The sequence below is a fragment of the Pinus tabuliformis genome, chromosome 5_2, assembly GCF_031772625.1.
Source record: "Pinus tabuliformis cultivar Carrire ecotype Pingquan chromosome 5_2, CPIR1, whole genome shotgun sequence".
Classification (NCBI taxonomy): domain Eukaryota; kingdom Viridiplantae; phylum Streptophyta; class Pinopsida; order Pinales; family Pinaceae; genus Pinus; species Pinus tabuliformis.
Window position 1 is genome coordinate 816,761,359 of NC_142306.1, and position 21,572 is coordinate 816,782,930.

The 21,572-nt window shown below is 44.0% G+C and overlaps 1 protein-coding gene and 1 pseudogene across 2 annotated transcripts in view; both read right to left on the reverse strand.

Annotated features, from left to right (window-relative positions):
• Window positions 1–2,539: 2,539 nt before the first annotated feature.
• Window positions 2,540–3,109, reverse strand: LOC149161810 (uncharacterized). The gene has a single exon (XM_089435007.1). It carries the CDS (start codon window positions 3,107–3,109, stop codon window positions 2,540–2,542), a length of 570 nt encoding a protein of 189 aa, XP_089291133.1.
• An 839-nt stretch (window positions 3,110–3,948) lies between these two features.
• The window catches only part of LOC149161811 (sodium/calcium exchanger NCL2 pseudogene), a 150,093-nt pseudogene continuing 132,469 nt past the window's right edge, over window positions 3,949–21,572 (reverse strand). Inside the window, exon 3 of the transcript XR_016261451.1 lies at window positions 3,949–4,224. The product of XR_016261451.1 is annotated as a sodium/calcium exchanger NCL2 pseudogene (transcript). The remainder of the gene's footprint in view (window positions 4,225–21,572) is intronic.

Genomic DNA, 21,572 nt, shown 5'->3' on the forward strand with positions numbered 1-21,572 from the left:
AGAGAGGGCTCTCTCACAGACTTTTGATAAGAATCAATTACAAAAACAGATGGCTAACTCTTTAAACAACACATGAAAAATAAGCTGGTTGGACAAATATCAAATTAGTCTTCATTGGGCTTATGGAGTCTCACACATTCAGTAAACAAAAGCACTGTCTTTTCATGGAAGTCAAGGCTCTTTACATCAGATGTTCAAACATACTTTACATAAACCACAGCTTGCCAAGCATACAGGAAGTCAAAGCGTTAAACATGAATTCTGAGTGATTATGCTGTAACAAGACTGTAAAAGAACACTAAGAGAATAAACCACCATACATTTGAACAATATGATCTATTGAGAATCTTGAGAAGAAACAACAGCTGTTTTTCTATTACTGTAGTAAGTTTTTTACATCAGCCAAAATAAAACTCTGTTTTTCATAAATCTCCAACCCCCATTACATTCTAATCTGATCTATTTATAGGAATACATTCTTCCCTCTCTAGAGCGAGCTCAAAGGCTCTATTAACTACTCCTATATGCTATTTAACTAATTCATTAATTACAAAAGTGCTAAACTGTAATTACACAAAATCCTAATCAAACTAAAACACTAATTCCATTCTCCTCGTAACATGATTCTCCTTGGATCCTTGACAGCTGTCCTCCTTCAGTTAGGCTGAGATGTGTTGGAGGAACATTCACTGAACAAGCTGACCTCGGGTGCTAGCTGTGTAGATGGCTCATTAATTAGTAAAGATGAGTATCCTATTTTCACGGTCCCTGTCTCCTACCATCCTTCGAAAGTTCAGCAATATGTCCCAGCTCTTTTAATAACCCCAGGTATGGAATGCTGCCATGTTTCTGATATGCTGTAGGTTGTATTGATGGACATGTGTTTCTCTTCCTCAACTCCCGCTCACAGTATCACAATAGCTGCTCTGCGTTTAAAATCATCACCTACAGCAGTTTTGTAGCGCGCTACGAAACTGCTGTGTGATTTAAAGAAAACACAGTCTTCCTCTAAACTCCTCACAAAATTGAATAGCTGCCTGACATAAGAGGTTAAAACAAAGTTCACTGTCATCCTTCAATTTCTGCTGTAATCAAATAGCTCTACATTTCTTGCTGTAACCTTTGCTTGTATACTAATCGGTTTACCATTACCGCAGGTAGTGACAATTTTACCAGAATCTAATGGACCAACAGGAAGTTCATTAGTAGAAGCAGAACCTTCTAACATTGAGCCCTGTGTATTTTCCAGACATCCATTCTGCTCATTTTGACATGTATCACTGTGTTCCTTTAAGTGCTGGTGTTCAAATGACCTTAATTCTGATGTGGAATCTGCAAGTCCCTCCACCATGCCATCCTCAATAGGAAATTCCTCAAGTATAAACTCTGTAACAAGAGCAGCATGTCTAACTCCATAAGCAATATGATGGACCTCTAAAACCAATGCAGACTCTAATGGCTTTGGTAGAAACGCATCTGTGTTTGGAACTGGTAAATTGGTGTCTTTTTCAACAGCACCTCCCAAAACACTATCCCAGGTTCCCTCACTCTCTTTGGTCCTTTCAGGAACTTCCTATCTAGCTACATCAAGGGAACGAAGTCCACGCTCAGCAAATTTATCAATCACTGAATGTACTTTATTTCTCACGTCTTCCTTGCAATGGTAGAGGTCAATAATCTGCTCTGGTGCTCCTTTACTAGCACGATGCCATTTTCCACGAGCATCAACATATGTAAATGTTGTACGTTTGTCAACCGGGTTAAAAGGTAAGAAATGGATCTCAATAACCCCCCGCTCGAGCCTCTTTTGGATCTGCCAACGTTCCAACAATAGCAGCATCAATGGCATCTTGATCTTCAGTTCTGGAAGCTCTAGCTGCAAGCAAAACCACCTGGTCTTTGTCCACATCTTTCACAAATACCTCAATAAGATTTTTATCGACGTTCAGCTTGTGTCTCACATATCCATAGAAAATGTAACCTGAAAGGGTAGTTGCGCATCTTACTGCATTTAAGAGGGATATTGGATAGCGACATATAAGCCATGATACCATAATTGCAACTGCCATCTTCATATTCCAACACTTCCGGTCGCATCAAGCCTTCTGCGTTCAAGTGCAATGCCCTTTACAAGAAGCTTCTGCATGTACTTCAAGATATAAGAGAAAGCTGTGAAAACCTGTTCAAGAACTTCAGGATTTCAATCTCCACCAGATTCTAGAAGGTTTCCCATGGTTTCCATTAGTTTATGGAGAAAAGGTATGAACTCCTTACGCAAATCCCTTGACAGAACTGCAATCAAACTGAGGATAGGCTCAAATAGTGTTAACGCTGTAACCAAATGCCGGAACCAAACAAGTTTTCAAGTGCTCTAGAACTTGATATGCAACTGGAGTGTGAATAATTAAAATGGCCATATTTAACACTAGACCATTTGCGCAAGTAACCAGATCTTTAAACCGGCCAAAAACATGGATTCTGAGAGCCAAAATAACACTCTGTATATCACTGATGTGGGATCTTGTTTGAGTGATCAAATTTATGCCATCAGAATTGCCAGATTCGTTCCAATGCGAAGCTTCTTTAGAGATAACTCCATATTATTCTGCAGGCTTCTTCCCACAATCTGCCTTGTACCCTGTATAATACGTAAAGCAAGACACAAATTCTTCTCAACATCAGCTCGTATTTCCAGGGATTCAGATGCATGAAGTATGCTGGAAACAAGCATCATCAGGTTCGCCTTTTTGTCGCAGCGTCTACAATGATACTCCACATCTAAACCAATGCTTGGCTCTACGCCTGCCATATGACAAAGTAGAGCACACTCTAGGTGAGTAACATGCCCCCAAACAAATTCTTCATTCAGCTTTCCCTCGCATCTGATATTACAGTAGTCTGCCACACTCTGATCAATAGCCTTCCCACAAAGAATACAAGAGCATTCACGGCAAAAACTAAATCCGATGCAGCATATATCACAATTCATCGCCTTGAGAGACTTGGTCTGGCCGGTTTCTGGTCCACATTTCAAATTTCCAGCTTTACATCTCCTCTCTGAAGTATTCCCACGCAATACTGCTGCCTCATACTCAGGTCCTCGAGCCATAGCACCGCTTTTCCAAATTCCGAACTGTTTCCCAGAACAATTAAGCTTGAAATTGATTCCATAAGAGTCAAAGCTAACCCATTGTACTTCTCAGGTAAACGTTGAAACTGAAGATTGCCAAGCTCTGCAAGTGAATCTGTCAAAGTCTTTGTCAGAGGCTTTAACTCATCGTGCGGGAATGCATAATGAATGTAGTTAGTCGCACCATCTAAATTGAAACTACTTGTCATGGAGCGCGCCGGGCAGAGATATAGATTCACCATACTATCGAAAAGCTGCTACTGTAATTGCATAACAAGAAGGCATGAATCCGTGTAATTATGATGCTATCTTGGGTTCTGCATTCTATTTGGCTCAGCGTGGCTTCGGCTCTTACCAATGTCCAATGCCCTGCTCTCCAATTAACTAACCGCGCTCCTAACAACGCTGAAACCACCACTGTATAGCTAATGCAATGACCAGGATACCAATAACGCACTACAAAACATATTCCAGCCACTACTAGAAACCTCTGTATATTCCAGCCACAAACGAGGCAGCAATTCGACTTTTTAAGAAGCTCAACGCCAGATAAACATGTTTTTACCGACATAGCCTGCCGTGTCAAGATGTCTTTTTCTTCTAACTCAATGCATGCATGCGCAATTTGGCGTGTGACAACTGGCAGGTAATAGGATTGTCACAACATCTACCTCAGATACACATTGTAGGAGATGATCTTTATCAACTATATCAAGCTCGACTGATGTGGTATTAAAAATCCCATCAATCCCTTTTTGAGCATCTGGCAGCTATAAAGGTGCCACAATAACTTGAACCACATTAACTGCTTCTCTGCTCTAGCGTTCATCTGACCAAAACAGCCATGCTACAATACAAATATCTATAGCTTCTCCAATATCAATTGAAGGCAGCAACGTCAAAGACATTGCAGTCAATGTTTCCTCACCCTTAGGAAAAGTGGTACATCCATCTTCCTCTAAAAAACTTCTAGAGAAATTAAGGTAGTATACCGGAGAATTTTCCCAGCAAACACCTTCAAACGCTGCTGATGAATCTCCCTCACTTGCATTACTGAAATGCAGATCAAAAAAAAATTCATTAACTTGCTCCCACTAATTCAAGAAAGAAACAAATCCACCATTCATACTAATGACATCAACAGGTCCATTATCTGAAATACAAGCAGTCTCTGTTTCACCCAGATTTTGCATGTCATCATTCTTAGCAATTAAAATATTTTCTTTGTTGATGACATTTTCCACTGTCCTTGCTTCTCAACTCAACATTTAGGCCAAACAACAGTTTCATCGTGTCTTTCATTTCTTAAGTAGTCTTTGTCATCTTGTTTTGTTTCTAATTCTACAGTATCCTGGATAGCTCCACCAATTTCGTAGCGCAGCCAGTGCAAAGGCAATGTTTTTGCTACGAAATCACTAAAACAGGTGGCGCTGCGAAACTGCTAACGGATTTATGCGCTGCAGAAACACTTTGCCCTTAAGCTAAACTGAAAAATTTTGGCAACACTATTTTCAGTGATAACTTGGTGAATGGCCGTAAGATGCCATCCATTAGCCTCATGAAAGTTGCAGGAGCATTCGTCAACCCGAAAGGCATAACCAACCATTTCAAAAGGCCCTCCTTGGCTTTGAAGGTCGTCTTCCAAACATCAGAGGGTTCAATTGGTACCTGGTGATATCCTAACTTCAAATCAATCTTGCTGAAACATTTTTCCCCCTTCAGTTGGTCTAGAAGATCATCAATCCACGGGATTGGTTTCCTATTCTGGATAGTGATCTTGTTCAGCGCCCGATAGTCAATACAAAATCTCCACGTCCCATCCTTCTTTTGTACCAACACGATCGACCTCCCATAGGGTGATGAACTTAGTTGGATTTGACCTTTCTGCAACAGCTCTTAAATATGCCTCTTGATTTCATCGTTCTCCAGAACAGAGCGCCGATAGATTGGTCCATTGAGCAGCAGTGCACATCGGGTCAGGTCGATGGAGTGCTTGACCTGACAGTGCAAGAACCCCTGTGGGGGAGGTGAAGATGTCCTCATACTCCTCCATGACCTTGTCCATCTATAGTTGTCATGCAGGGGGGCCTTGTTTGGAGGTCGTGGCCATCGTCTTCTTCTTTCCTTGAGGCATATCATCAGGGAAATAAATTTCCCTGTTTTGGAAATGAGCTTACTACATTGTTTTGCAGTAACCAAAGAGATGGTGGTAGGCGGTGCCGCCTCTGGTATCCTGTACAACTTATTTCCCAAAGTAACAATAACATCATGAGGCCTTGATTCATACACAACATGTTGCTTCCACAAGTATGGTTGGCCTAATAATACATCATAAACATCAAGGGGAGCAACGTCACATAATACCTCATCTGTGAAGGGGTTGATGTTGTATGGAAGGGGACACTGTTGGCTCATGCGAAGATCTCGTCCTTGGTGAAGCCACCTGATGGTGTACATTTGTGGATGTGTTGTGGTCGGTAAGCCTAGCCGCTTCACGACCTCTGTCAAAATGAGGTTTTTTAGGATCCCGCTGTCGACAATGAACTGTAGCGAGGAGCCCTTTACCCACATCTAGGAATGGAAGAGGTGCTCCTCCTCCTCTGGATCTTCGTGGTGGCAATAGTGGCATTGGGCTCCGCATCGATAATCTGCTTCCCTTTGTCATTCCCCTTGTCAGGTTCTAACTCAGAGTTGGAATATGCATTTTATTCTGAAGCCTTTAGCTCGGCCCGTGACTGCTTGGCCCAACACTCACTTGTGTTTTGAGTGGAGCTCTTATGGAACTCATATCACTTTCCCGTGTCCTTTTTTGACTTCGTGGCACTATTATTTTCTTGCGACTTTCACAGGATGTCCTAGGCTGCCCTGCCTTAGCTTTTTCCTTTGTTCTGTAGTCTGGGGGAACCTTTCCCCTGCTTCAAATTCGTAGACCCAAAGTCTCACTTCTTTTGTTTAAACTTTTGCTCAATCTTGACAACATATCAGTATGCCATGTTGAGTGAGGAGATGTTCAGGAATTCTATTTCATCTTGGACGTACCTGTGCAGGTAACTGCGGTATTTGAGTACCAAATGCTGCTCTGAATCCTTGATACCCTACTTTGTGTGAAGGGTATGAAAAATATTGATAACCTCCAGAACGTCTTGGTCCCTTCCCTGCCGCAACATGGTCCACTTTATGTATTGATCCTCAAAGCTTTCGATAGGGTAGTATTGCTCTGTGATGGTAGCTTGTAATGAATTCCAATTCGGTGTGGCTAAAAATAGTGAGGCCTTACTTTCATCCTTTTGCTCACAGTAGGTTTCCCGCCAGTCCTTGATGTGGGGGGTGACTTTGAGAAGAGTGAAAGTAATATTTTCCTATCTGGAGAAATCATGAATAGAAAAATACCCTTCTAGTAGATTTAACCATTTATCTACAACGTCTGCATCTATCTGACCCTAAAATATAGGAATTTCAAAGTCAACTTGTACCTTAAAGGGTGTGGCTCTTCCAGAGTAGTTGTTTGAAGTAGATGTGTTGCCCCTTAGTAGCCGCTAAAGGATTTGGGCAAAGTTGTCCATAATTGTGTTCCTTTGTCACTCGAGGGCCTCTTCGAGTAAGATTTTGATAGGATCACCTAACCCATCATCTTTCTTTTCATCCACCATGGGAGGCCGTCAGGATTTGTGAGGCTGGTCTTGCAAAGGTTCGACCAGTTCAAGCCCTAACTCCTTATATCCTGACCTCGCTAGGGACATGTAAGGAAAAACAGAGAAAGAGAAGACCGCTCTAATACCATTGATCCAGATTTAAACAGGAACGCAATAAAGTACAAAAATAAACACAAATGCAAAGATACAATAGAAACAATACTTCATTTCATTAATGGAGAATACTGAAATATGCTTACAAACAGAAATGGAAATAAAATAGCTTGGGCGATGGTAGCTTATCTCTTAGAAGAGACGTGGCATCTACATGCCTCTGAACTGCCTTACAATGAGGCTCAAAGGCCTTTTTATTATTGAACAATAAGAGAAAACCTTAAACAACAAAAACCCTAACCCAAGGAGATGCAACACCAAGAGTTTATGGGCCCCGTTGGGGTGAGTTGTACAACCAACTTCTCGGGGTTGCGACTTGTTCATATTATCTCCATTTGACGCACATGATAACCTGTTGGAAAGATCTCTTCGAGGACTACGACGAAAAAGACGATTTTGGACAAAAATTACTAGGGGTAGATTTCCAAAAAATGTCGTTTAGGGCCTCAAAACGACTCTAGAAGTTTAGGACCTCAAAACGGCTCTGGAAGTTTAGGACCTGAAAAAATGCTAAAAATAGTAAATTGTGCTACAATTAAGGAAACTGAAAAACTGAAAGAAGAAATGGTGGGGGTCCAAGTGGAATTGGCAGGTGGCCACCAATATCCACCTGGATCATTCATCCCCCCTTAGGAAGCAATGGTCTCCATTACATTGAGTTCCTCCATGAGATGAGGAAACTTCTGCTAAACTTGGTCCCTGGTGAGCCACTTGCCCTGGTGAAGGAGTTGGCATGCTTTGAGAACACAATACAGCTAGATATTCTACTGGTGAGTGTGCTTGACTTAGGTGTCCATGATCTGATTAGTTGTAGCTTATTCCATGCAATATGGATTTAACTCTGTTGGTGTGAGCTATTCTGCAATGCCGGATGTGTCTAGTAATGGTGGAAAGTATGGCCAAAGGCAGTCCACATTGAACACTGGGTGCATGCCGAGGAATGGGGGAACACTAAGCTCAAATGAATTGTACCCCAAACCCTTGCTAATGGTGTAAAGACCATATCGAAGTGGTCTAAGTTTCTGATAGGCTTTGGTAAGGCGTTCATTTTGCAAATGCAACCAGACTTTGTCACCCACTTGAAACTTGTGTGGCACCCGATGTTGATCATGTCACTACTTGTAATTGGAATTTGATTTCTCCATAATGTCATGGACCTACTGGCAGATATGTTGGATGTGCTAAATGAAGCTATTTTCCTTATCTATTTCAGACTGGACATGAGCCGAATCTACCTGAGTAGATGCAAATGGCATGGCCACATCAATGGGACATAGTGGCTAGAATCCCAAGCCCTCCTGAAAAGGGCTATGGCCACTTGAGATGTGGAGAGCCCGGTTATAGCTGTGTTGAACATAGGGGAGGCTCTCATCCCATGTGTGTGGATTCTTTGAGTTGTACATGCACAGAATTTGTACGATCATCTTGTTGACAACCTTTGTCTGGCCATCAGTTTGGGGATGGAAGGCTATGGACTGAGTGAGTTTGGTGTCCAACATCAACCAAAGAATGGACCAAAATGTACTGAGGAACCTACTGTCCCGATCTAAGATCATAGAATGTTGGATCCCAAAGTGTAGCCACACTCATTCAAAGAAGAGTTTAGCATTGGCTTCTGTTGTGATATTCTTCTTGTAGGCCGCCATAATGGCCATCTTCAAGAACCTGTCAACAACCACAAAAACACAGTCGTTTCCATGCTTAGTAGAAGGAAGGCCCGACATGTAATCCATGGAGATGGATTCCCAAGGTCGACCAGGGGTAGGATGTAGGATATATAGGACTTGCTTCTTGATGTCTGGTTTGGCAATGGCGCAGGAAGTGCTGGATCGGATGTACTTCTCGACATCCTGTCAAAGATTCAGCTAGTAGAAATACTTCTGTAGTACTACCACCATTTTCTTGACCTAGAAATGCCCAACAGCCCTACTGTAGTGTGCTTCCCAAATCATCTTGGCACGCTCACTTGAAGGAACACAAAGGTGACCCAGGTGGCATAACAGGGCATCCCGGAGGTGAAAATATGGAAAATACCGACCCTCCAAGAGTGTCTGGTATGTGTGGCCAAATTTTAGGTCGCTTTCGTAGAGAAGTGGCCAACCAAAAGTATCTTTCCCATAAGAGTTGAGTATGGTGGTTAACGCCATGATCAATGGTCAAATGAGGCAATTTGCAACATTATTGGTGCTGCCCTTCTTATACTTAATATTCAAATCGAACTATTGCAAGCATGTTGACCACTTCTGATGGAGATCATTCTGAAACTTCCCTTAGGTCTATATGAACTGGAGGGGCTGGTGGTTTGTGTGGATGACCGTTTCCTTCCCCAAAATGTAATTCTTCCATTGTCGGCAGGTCTACACAATGGAATACATCTCTTTGTCATAAGTGGGATACTTCCGGACTATGTCTGAAAGTGTCTCACTGTGATATGCCACTAGATGACCGTGTTGAGTAAGGACTACCACAGTAGCATAGTTAGAGGCATTTGTCTCCATCTCAAATGGTTGTTGCAAGTCTGGTAATGCAAGCACTGGTGCTGAGCAGAGGCAATGTTTCAGCTCTATGAATGCCTTCTATTCAGGTTCAGGCCAAAAGAATTTTTCTTTCGCTCCTCCCTTGGTGACTTGACTCAAGGGCCAAGTGATATGAGAAAATCCCAACACGAACCTGCGGTAGAAGTTTGCGAGACCCAGAAAGCTGCGGAGCTCTGTTAGAGTGGTTGGAGATGGCTAATCCCGAATGACTTGGATCTTGGTTGGATCCACATGCACCCCCCATTCATCAATAATGTATCGTAGATACTGACACGGGTCATGCCAAAAGTGCATTTCTCCAAATTGGCACATAACTTGTGTTGCCGCAGTGTTTGGAGAACCCGTTGGATGTGGTGGAGATGCTCTTCCCAACTCTGGATGAAGATCAAGATGTCATCCAAGTATACCACTACAAATGAGTTGGCGAATGGCCACAAGATGTCATCCACTAGCCTCATGAAGGTTGCAGGAGCATTCATCAACCCGAAAGGCATAACCAACCATTTGAAAAGGCCCTCCTTGGCTTTGAAGGTAGTCTTCCACACATCGGAGGGTTCGATTGGTACCTAGTGATATCCTAACTTCAAATTGATCTTGCTGAAATATTTTGCCCCCTACAGTTGATCCAGAAGGTCATCAATCCATGGGATCGGGTACCTATTCTGGACAGTGATCTTGTTCAACACCTGATAGTCAATACAGAGTCTCCACGTCCCTTACTTCTTCTGTACCAACATGATTGGGCTCCCACAAGGTGATGATCTCAGTCTGATGTGAAATTTCTACGACAACTCCTAAATCTGCCTCTTGATTTCATTGTTCTCCATAACATAGCACTGATAGATTGGTACATTGGGTAGCGACGCACCTGGGGTCAAGTCGATGTAGTGCTTGACCTGATAGTGCATAGGAACCCCTGCGTGGGAGGTGAAGATGTCCTCATACTCCTCCATGACCTTGTCCATCTGTAGTCTTCGTGCGGAGGGGCCCTCTCTGAAGGTCATGGCCACCGTCTTTTTCTTTCCTTGAGTTCATATCATCAGAAAAACAAATTTCCCTATTTTGGAAATGAGCTTACTGCATTGTTTTGCAGTAGCCAAAGAGATGGTGGTAGGCAGTGCTACCTTAGGTATCCTATACAATGAATTTCTCAAAGTAACAATAACAGCACGAGGCCTTGATTCATACACAGCATGTCACTTCCACAAGTATGGTTGGCCTAATAATACATCACAAACATTAAGGGGAGAAATGTCACACAATACCTCATCCGTGAAGGGCTTGATGTTGTATGAAAGGTGACACTATGGGCTCACACGAAGATCTGTTCTTGGTGAAGCCACCTGGTGGTGTACGGTTGTGAATGTGTTGTGGTTGGTAAACCCAGCTGCTTCACGACCTCTATTGAAATGAGGTTATTTTGGCTCTTTCTATCGACAATGAACTGTAGCGGGGAGCTCTTTACCCACACCTAGGAGTGGAAGAGGCACTTCTCCTCCCCTGGATCTTCGGGTTCCTCCTTCTGGACATTCATGGTGGAAACGGTGGCGTTGGGCTCCGCATCGATAATCTGCTTCCCTTTGTCATTCCCCTTTTTGAGTTCTGACTCAGAGTCAAAATATGCATATGATTCTAAAGCCTTTATCTCGACCACTAGTGACTTCTTGGCCCAACACTCGTGTTGTGAGTGGAGCTCTTATGGAACTCACACCACTCTCCTGTGTCCTTTTTCAGCTTCGTGGTGTTGTTCTTTTCTTCTGGCTTTGGTGGGTTGTCCTAGGCCACCCTGCCTTAGCTTTGTCCTTTATTCAACAGTTTGGGGGCACCTTTCCCCTTTTCAGATTTACTGATCCAAAGTCTCGATTCTTCTATTTAAACTTTTGCTCGATCTTGACGGCATATCGATATGTCGTACCAAGCGAGGAGATGTTCAGGAATTCTATTTCATCCTGGATGTACGTGTGCAAGCAGCCACGATATTTGAGTACCAAATGCTGCTTCGAATCCTTGATACCCAACTTTGTGCGAAGGGTATGAAAAATATTGGTAACCTCCGGAACGTCTTGGTCCCTTCCCTGCCACAACGTGGTCCACTTTATGTATTGATCCTCATAGCCTTCGACAAGGTAGTACTATTCCTTGATGGCAACCTAGAATGAATTCCAAGTCGGTGTGGCTAAAAAAAGTGAGGTCGTACTTTCATCCTTCTTCTCGCAGTAGGTTTCCCACCTGTCCTTGATGTGGTAGGTGGCTTTGAGAAGAGCGAAAGTAATATTTTCCCGACCGGAAAAATAATGAACAAAAAAATACCCTTCTAGCAAATTTAACCATTCATCTATAGTGTCTGCATCTATTTGACCCTCAAATATGGGAATGTCAAAGTTAACTTGTACCTTAAAGGGTGTGGTACTTCCAGAGTAATTGTTAGAAGTAGATGTGTCACCCCTGGGTAGCCGCTCAAGGATCTGGGCAAAGTTGTCCATCATCGCGTTTCTTTGTCGCTCAAGGGCCTCTTCGAGCAAGATTTGGATAGGATCTCTTGCCCCCTCATCTTTATTTTCATTTTCCATGGGAGGTCATCAGGATTTGCGAGGATGGTCTTACAAAGGTTTGACCAGTTCAAGCCCTAGCTCCTTATATCCCGACCTCATTGGGGACATGCAAGGAAAAACAGAGAAAGAGCAGACCGCTCTGATACCACTGATCCAGATTTAAACAGGAATGCAATAAATTATAGAAATAAACACATATATAGAGATACAACACAAATAATACTTCATTACATTAATGGATAATACTGAAATATGCTTACAAACAGAAATGGAAATAAACTAGCTCGGACGATGGTAGCTTATCTCTAAGAAGAGATGTGGTGGCTACATGCCTCTGAAATGCCTTACAATGAGGCTTAAGGGCCTTTTTAATATTGAACAATAAGAGAAAACCCTAAACAACCAAAACCCTAACTCGAGGAGACATAACACCAAGAGTTTATGGGCCGTTGGGGTGAGTTGGATAACCAACTTCCCGGGGTCGCAACTTGGTCATATTATCTTGGTTTGACGCGCTTGATAACCTATTCAAAATATCTCTCTGATGACTATGACGGAAAAGACGATTTTAGGCAGAAAATCATTGGTGGAAGATTCCCAAAATTATGTCATTTAGGGCCTCAAAATGGCTCTAGAAGTTTAGGACCTGAAAAACTCCTAAAAATAGTAAACTGTGCTACAATTAAGGAAAATGAAAAACTGAAAGAAGCAATTGTGGGCATCCAAGTAGAATTGGTGGGTGGACACCAATATCCACTTGGATCATCACCTTAGAAGTCATACATGACAACATTCCTTCAAATTAATAAACAATTTTTCCATCTTGGAACTTACAGTAGACCATGGCAAAGAAAGAACTTCATTATGGAACACCTCTTCAGAGAGAAAAGTGCAGTGTCTTCATATGGAAGGTTTCAACACTAATAACTTTAGGGAAAATATAAGTAGTTCCATGGTAGATTCCGAGCCAGATCGAATGATAATATTCATCTAAAATTGTTCTCAACACCCATGTCATATTTTATGTAGTATGCACCATTATGGTATAACAGTTGGTGAAAGATTCTTCATTTATTGCCATATTATTGGGATCATCTGATACCTTCCATGGGACATAAGAAAGTGCCAAAGGATCATCATCTGATATTCTAATTGGATGTCTCCATTTTGGTGTACACCATTACATCATGGCTATAGAATTTACCAAATAACCATAAATGAAATATGTAGCCCGCTTGAAAACATCCTCACAGGCCTCAAATAACTCATTCAATAGATAACTACACCAGTTAAGTTTCTCACCATGATCACAAGCTTCTGCAACAAAAATGACATCTAGGGTACACTTGCCTCTGGTGTAATTCTTGGCTTGTTGGGGCTTGACCCAGGTTCGGAGGTGATTACTACTAGCCCTTTCAGAAACAATCCATGGAGCGCGGATTGAGGTCTCACCCAAAGTAGTATGGGAGGGTGCTAGAACCAGGTTTCCACACCCTGGAGATGTCTGATGAGTTCAAGTGGTCCGCGGTTCGACCCTATGCGCACGCTGCTACACACACTTACATGTACCTCGCAGGCTATGATGCTGCCTTCGCACAGCCCTACTCGGGAGCCGAACGCTATTATTATCCAATTCTTTACTAGTAGTTCTCCGTTAGTTGATTAACTTAGCTTATTTGCATGTGTAAAGTATACTTAGCAATATAAATCATTCATACAAGTGTGCGCAGTAAATAAACAGTGTAATTGCAATTCATATTGACAGATAAAAACCCAAGAACAGATACCCAAAATTAAGATAAAAATTCTCTTTATTATTCTCTTTCTTTGGTTACAAACTTGACTCTTCACTGCGCACTCAGCTGCAGGGGTCTACACACTCAGCTGCAGACAACTAGGCCTCTGTGCACTCAGCTGCAGAGCCTTCTCCTACTCTATGACCCAAGACACACTTTACACTTTTTCTATGCTTCTACTCCTCTATCTCATGCTTCCTCTCCTTCACTCTCTTTTACCCTTAGAGCCTCGATCTATTTATACAATCCCATGATTCGCAGACCATGGGTAGGCCGACATTACATTACAAACTAGGGTGGACAACCCTATGACTCTAACATACTTCCGCACCCACAATTCGCAGGGCTTTACAACATTATTCGGTCAAAACATGGGCTTTGAGCCCCAAAACATGCCTTGGGGGGATTCCATACCCAATAGGCCCCCAAAAAAAACATCATGACTCGCCCTCGAGTCACTTTGTCGGTGCAGCGATCTTGGCACAGAGTCCCTCCAGCTGCTCTCGAAAGGTATTGATTTCGGCAACATACGGAGTTGCTGCTTGCTGAACCTTTTACATCTGCTCTTTTGAGACCTTTGTGTCTGACGCGCTTCCTTGCATCTGCGTGTGCATCCCCCGTATGTGCGCGAGCTTCCCTTTGATATTCGTTGTGATCATGAAGGCCTCGGCAATCCATGGTTGAACGCGCTTTGAGAACTGTGTCCTTATGTCGCGCTGCGTCCACCTGCTCCTTCAATGCCTTAGCTTGCTGCATCCTTGCAAGTCGTTGAGTGAGTACTACTGTCTGCATAGTTCCTCGGACACTGTCATATTGTTGCTGGAGTTCTCGTGCCTCTGTCTCTAGGTGCTGGATGTTGGGGTCCTCCTACAAAGTCGTGAGGACCTCAAGTGCTTGTTCCAACACGCCGGTACAGTCTTGTACTACACCTTGAACTTCTCCTAACCTTGATGTGATAGCGCTAGCACGCTAATCTCTGACTTTTGGGGGAGTGGAAGGCTGCACCTTTAACTACAACTAAGAAATTTGAAGATTCAGCTCCAGCTAAACCTTTGTCATTTCTTCTCTGACCTCGCAGACTCCGGTGGCCAAACTGTGGATCCACACTTCTACTTGTAGATCTGTTGGGATGGACAGCTCCGAGACGCGTCAAAAAGCGTCATCTACCACCTATGCCAAATATTTATTTTGCGACACCAATTCATCGCGCTGCAAGCTGAGCTCTTCTATGTTTATCTTCTGCTCGCTAAGAACTTGGATCGCATGGCTCTCCCTAGCGCGCAGCTCCACTATTATCCCATCTTGTAGCAAATATAGTGTTTCCCGTGGAAGGGAAACAAGATTAAGGCCAATGCCTTTCATCATGCTAATTTATCATCAATCCGTCGCATTTGATGACACTAGAGCTCCCTCCAGCAACACTATTGTATTTTCCATCCTTGCAGACAACATCTACTCTGTTTCTGAAGTTCCGACTGTGATGTGGGTTGACAGGGTACCTTCCTGACGGGGATGAACCTATAATTCTTGCAGCTACGCTCTAAGGGCCCCCAACACAGTCTGGTGCTCCTGTATAAAATCTTGAAGTGCTTCATTGGTGACATCGCGGAATGTCTCGCCGATGTCATGGAGATCACCTTCAGTTAAGGTGATTGGGTCAATGGCCAACTTCAAGGCCTTGACCTTCTTCCTTGATCCTACTCGTTCTAAGATGTGTGGACGTGGTCCCTGGGTCTGTGCTCCCTTCTATTGCTTCAGTTTCCTCTGCCTTCTGCCCTTGCGTGGACATTGCTTGGCCCTCATCCACCTTCACGGTTGTTGCCTCTACCGCCTGTGCCGCTACTGCTGCTTTTGCGGCTTTCTTCTACTTGGTGGCTCTCTGTGCCACTTCGCATGCTGCCTTTTTCTTAGCTGTTGTTGTTTCCTGCCACCTTTGATCAACCAATTGTGTGACACGCAGCTTGGCATCATCCTTTTTCTTCTATGCTGTCACCTTCTCCAGTTCTTCTAGATCTGGGGCGTGCCATTCCGGAGGCCATGTCTCCAAGACAGTGAAGATAGCGCCATCAATGGCTATAAAAGGGAGCTTCATCTACTGCTTTGTTGTATCCTTGCGCACCATGATGTATACATTGTGCATGTTGGCTTTGAATTATACAAAACTCTGTAGAGTGTTGTACACCATAGGTGATAGGTGTGGCCACCGATTGATCCACATCCAGATGCTTGTCTCCATGAGCACCCAGAAGATTTTGGTGTCACAAATCCGTTTCACATCCTTCGTGGCCTAGAGCGAAGCGTACTTCGCGACCTCTAGTAATTCTTTGTCAATGCTGGGGAATTGACTGTCCTTTGGTAGTTCCCCCACTACGAGCACTATGGATAACAACAACCATGAATAGTAGAAGGTTTTACCCTGCTCCTGGGCTTCACGACAATTTGTCAAAAATTCATCGTAGAGGAATTCGGACCAGTTGAACTGGACCCCCTCCGCACACTGCTCGACCAATGCGATCACCGGTGCTGGTACCTCATCGGCACGACACTTCCTCATAACGTTACTGGCCAGGATTTGGGTTGCTATGCATACCCCTTTTTCCTTGATGCTGGAGATGGAGTAGCCCCTCTTCTTCTTCTCCAGCTTGTATTTTGTCTTCATGGCTTTTACAAGGGCCAAATCACTACCACTTCCTTCGACTATGGTCGCGGGGTCCTTTCCCTTGCAAGGGAATTGAGAAATGCAGTGAATTAGGCCTGCCATGATGGGGATAGGCTTCTCCAACCATAGATATCGATCATGCACTAGACGAAGTAGCTGCCTGATGATGAAAATGGTTATGGGCACGCGGTGGAAATGCGACACCCATAATAAGTTTGGCAGCCCGGCCTTTTCCGCACTGCACAGCCATTTATGCGGCTCAAACGTTATCACCACCCCCTCAGTGTTCTGCTTCATTAGGTTCTCGGTCTCCAGGTGTGGGCACTTCACGCGGTCAGCCAGGTCCCAATCTTCAAACTTCATGGTTGGCACATGGCCCAGGTGCGTGCCTTCAAATACAATGTCATCCGGGAGGAGTGGGGTTTGGAGTGAACTCTTCGTTTCGTCAAGGTCCTATGGCACTTTGGTTTTCCCTCTCCGTGGAGGGACATACGAGAGCAGTTTTGTTGCAGAGCATATAGGTTGAATATCTTCCTCCATATCTTCGTCTTCTTCCGTTGTGATGATAAGGGCCTGTAAATCTTCTTCTTCCTCATCTGTGTCGATCATGACAACTTTCCCTTTATCGGCTATTGATAGCTTACTATGTAGTGGGTTCCTTGGGGACATGCGTACGGGGGCCATTGCTTGTTTCTCTTTCTTGGGCCTCGGCGTTTGCGGTGATTTGGGGATTTCTATCACAACCCCAACGCCTTCTAGAACATCCTCCACCATGGGGGTTTATGCAGCCTTGCCGGCGGTTACCTCTTCCATTCCCAAACCATCCTTAGTAGTTGTCATCGTATCTCAATTGTATTCTATCACTCGCGAACTTAAGGGCTCAATTATCGCTCGGCTCTCAATGCTCAGTGCTTTGCTCAAGCGCTCAATTCTCAAATGACCAAGTGTTGTTCACTGGCCAACCCTTTGTGTTTTATAGCACCTTTTGAATTCGAATCCGACCGTTCCCCCCAATTTTGGGCCATTAATTCTTTTGTGGCAGAAGATTTTCCCAAATCTTGCCCATAAATCACGTCTTAAATGCCCACTGGCCGCTCCATTTGACCTCAAATCGAGCATCCCATCGTGAATAGTGACACCAATGGTCACTTTTTGGCTAATCTGCGTAGCAGCACAACCCTCCGTGCGCAGTCGCGAATCCTGTGGCACTCTGCTTCTGCGTGCATCCACAATATCGTGTAGTTTTCGAGCAAAATAGTTTATAGTCTCGCGCTTCCTTTCAACTTCCTGAAGCGCTAGGACTATCCTTCCTATAGCTAGTTAGTTGGTCGCACCACCCATTTAGGGCTCCATCCCATCCTCCACCATGCTTCACGGAGAATCCCCATCTTCCATAGTTGTGGTCGGCCTCACGCCCTTTACTACTTACAACGTGTTACCCTGATCACTACGTTTGTTGATATGCGGTCCAAGCCACGACAATAGGTGAACTAGTTCACGACGATAGTTCTCCAACTTATCAGTATGATCGTATGTACCTTACCTTACCACCCTCGGTTTTTCGACGAGAAATTCTTCCTTTATTTTGTCTTCCAGCTTCTTCACTTCTGCAGCCATCGAAGCACTTTTCTCCCTCAGCCATACCCAGTCTTTCTCAAGTTTGAGAAGTCTAAGGTCTCCCTGTCGAATTTCTTCCTCGAGTCTTTTGTGTTCTATTTCTCACAGCTGCGTGATTGCTTCGTCCCGGGCTTTGTAGCAAGTAGTATCTATGGGTGCTGCTATGCGCGAACTAGGCTTCGCATACTCCATATGGATCACAACCCCTGCTTCATACTTCAACTTTGGAAGTGCTTGCGTGGTCAGGGATTTGCACATGGTCCTATAAGCCCATAGAACCGCTGGTACGCGCAGGTCCTAGTCAGTTTGTCTCACATGGTGGACCCTGTTCAGCACTTCGTACACCTTGTCAAAGGCTTCCCCATGTATAATCTTCGGCACACTTGGTATTATCATACTTCATCGATTGCGCCCTCGTCTTGCTCGCTCCTACTTGTTGTTCCAGTTTCCTATCGTGAGGACAGTGTGTGTTTGTACAAGTTGCGTACCATATGCCTGTACCCATCTGGAGAGGTGGGTGTGTAGGTTGCTTCGTCCATCATACCTGGCTTCCATCTGTAGCTGAGGTTTTCCAAACCGTATAACCATCATTCTTCTGCAGTCACGCCAGTTCTCAAAGCTTCTCTGATGTGTACCCCACCACCTTGCGGGCGCAGCGCGCAGTGCCCATTTCAGAGCGTCAAAATGCTGCTGTTCTGGCACTTCTCTTTCAAATTTGTTCAGGAATTCATCCACTGTGGTCAACTCGTCATACATAGGCAGATCCCCTATCTCCGCTATCACATAGCACAGTGATCTTACCATCATGTTGCAATTGAGCGTGGTTACCTTGTGTAATCAGTTCTTCCATCGTTCTATTTCCTCATCCGAATCTAATTTGCAGGAGCTTTCATGCTCCCACTAAATCCTGCCATCCACTGTAGGATTCTCCCAATCCTGTTCCCGAGCGGTTATCTTGTAGATACAGTCTAGAACATCGTTTCTTTCGTCATCGTTCACTGGCTCTATGTAACGCGATCCTTCCTTCCGTAGGGTCTAAAGGTACCACTACACACAGTGACTTTTTCTGAAAAATCATTTGCGCTTCTTCAGATGTATCACTTTGCTTATATCAGTGGCCCAATCTATTCCCAGTAGCACGGGATAGATATTGCAACCATCGACAATATTTGTCACTTCGAAATCTATAAGCGCGCTCACACCTTTCATGTCTACCACTATTCCCTGCAATCTTCCCATCTGTAGGATCTTCTACTGGTTCACCATTCACAATTGAATAGTGGACCATTGCAATGCGGTCCTGCCCATGCACTCCCATGTCTGCTTCGGCAGCACGTTCACGTCCGATCCTAGATCCAAAATTACTTGATCCATTTCATATTCCCCGATTTGTGCAGTCAATCTCATCTCCCTTCCTGTTCACATTTTGTGCTTCCCAAGCTTCTGTACTATGCATGGTTCTCCTGATCTAGCGTAGCTAGTGATCAATTCATGCAGTCCCTTCATAGCTTTGCTGTCGCACAGTAGCTTCATGCATGTCTCCAAAAAGGTAGTAAGCATGGATGGGTCCATCTCTAGTTCAATTTTGTCCTTACTACCTAAAGTGGAGGCCTCCATGAAGCTCTTCTTAGCTTCCATGAATGTCTCCTTTGCACGCTCCAAATCAAACTCTGGTTCCTTTGTAGGAGCCTTGAAAACCCAAGCATTTTCTTCGGGTTGCTTTCCCTTGTCATCTACCGTCGAAATACCACTTCAGAGCATGATGTTTACATTCAGGTCCTCTTTGCACAGCTCAGAGCTCATCATTTGCAGGTTCTGAGTCGGGGGAGGCTAGAGTATTCCTTTATCGTGCAACCTCGCTATCAATATGGAGCAGTCCTCCATCTCATGATCAAACTGGGTACAAGATAAACATGATGCTCTTGTCGAATTTGTATAATCGTGGGCATAATGCCCTGGCCCTCTGCAATTGTAACAAATCAGTGGTCCACGACCCCTTACTAGTTCCATTCCACCTTGACCTCGTCGGCGCCCCTGAAATCCAGTGCGTGCCATCCTTGCATTTTGATCGAGGGCTCGCATTTCTGTCTTAACTCTATAGATAGGAGTCTGATCCATCATTAATTCGTAACTTCTACAAGTATGCTCATCATGGCCTACTGATATGCAAAAATTACAGAACAACTGTTGGGACGTCTACATATACTTCTGTAATAGATGATAGTTATCTGTAGCATGTTTTCCTCCTATTTGACAAATCGCACACCATAACATAGGCACCACACTTGGCCCAACTTGTGCCTATGGTCTCAATGGCATTGGCCCTCCTCTTGCTAGGTATTTTGTGAAGACTGGACAATGGTCCTTGTCATGTCACTAGCCTTTACATTTTACGCACCATACCTCCTCACACATTTCTAGTTGAGATGTCCTATCTTGTTTCAAACTCTGCATTTTAAGGCACATGTTCTACAACTACGCATGGATCTGTTGAACTCCCATGTTAATATATTGTATCGAGGTTTCGTGCAGTCTCATTGCAATCTCCAAGGCCTCGGACAGAGTGGTTAGCTTATGTTGCGACAACATGGTCCTTAGATGCGGCGTTAGTGATGCTACAAACCATGTGCAGTGTTGCCCATCTGTCAATGTCATATTCGCTTCCCGACTTTTACTCTTCAATCTCTAATCCAGCTCCCAGGGGGTCTCGCCTGGAAGCATCGTGATTTCATTAAATCCAATGATTGACTGTGTCTCTAATTTTGGTCTGCTAAATTCCCTATCCAACACAGAATAGATATCCGCGATCCCTGTGTTCGGATTGTCATTGGAATGATTAATGTACCATGTCAGTGCATGACCTTGCAAGGCGCTAACTAGTGTTGCCTTCTTGATATTATCATCCATGACTCCTTGTGCTTCCCATACAACCTTTACTACGAACTAAAATTGGTCTGTATCTTCGTTTCCTACTCCTCTGAATACCGACAACATTATTGTGCTCGCCATATTAAATTGCGGTGGTGGTAGAGGTGGTGTGGGTGGAGATGGGGGTGAAGATGGTGAAACTGGTGGTGGTGTAGGTGGGGGTGGTATGTGCAGATTTCGCTGCCTTATCAGATTGATCGCACTCCTTGGTGAAACCCTCATGAGCTCTTCCTCACTTTCTCACCGAGGTGAAATCAAGGGGTTAGTTTCTATCTCTACGCTACCTTTGTTTCTATAGATCTTCCCACTTCGCGTAGCCCCAAACATCAATTTATTCGCATAACCTGCTTTTCACACAGTAGCATTTTAATCCAAGTGTTTAAATTTTTAATGTACTTACCTCGTGGTCCTTTGAGGAAGTGTTGTTCCACCTCGCTGTAGCTGATTGAAGTATCTACCGCAAAATCGGCAATAAACCCTCCTATAATTTGATCAAGCCAATGGTCCACATCACGCATGAGCTTATCTTTCAAGGCTTCTAGTATGC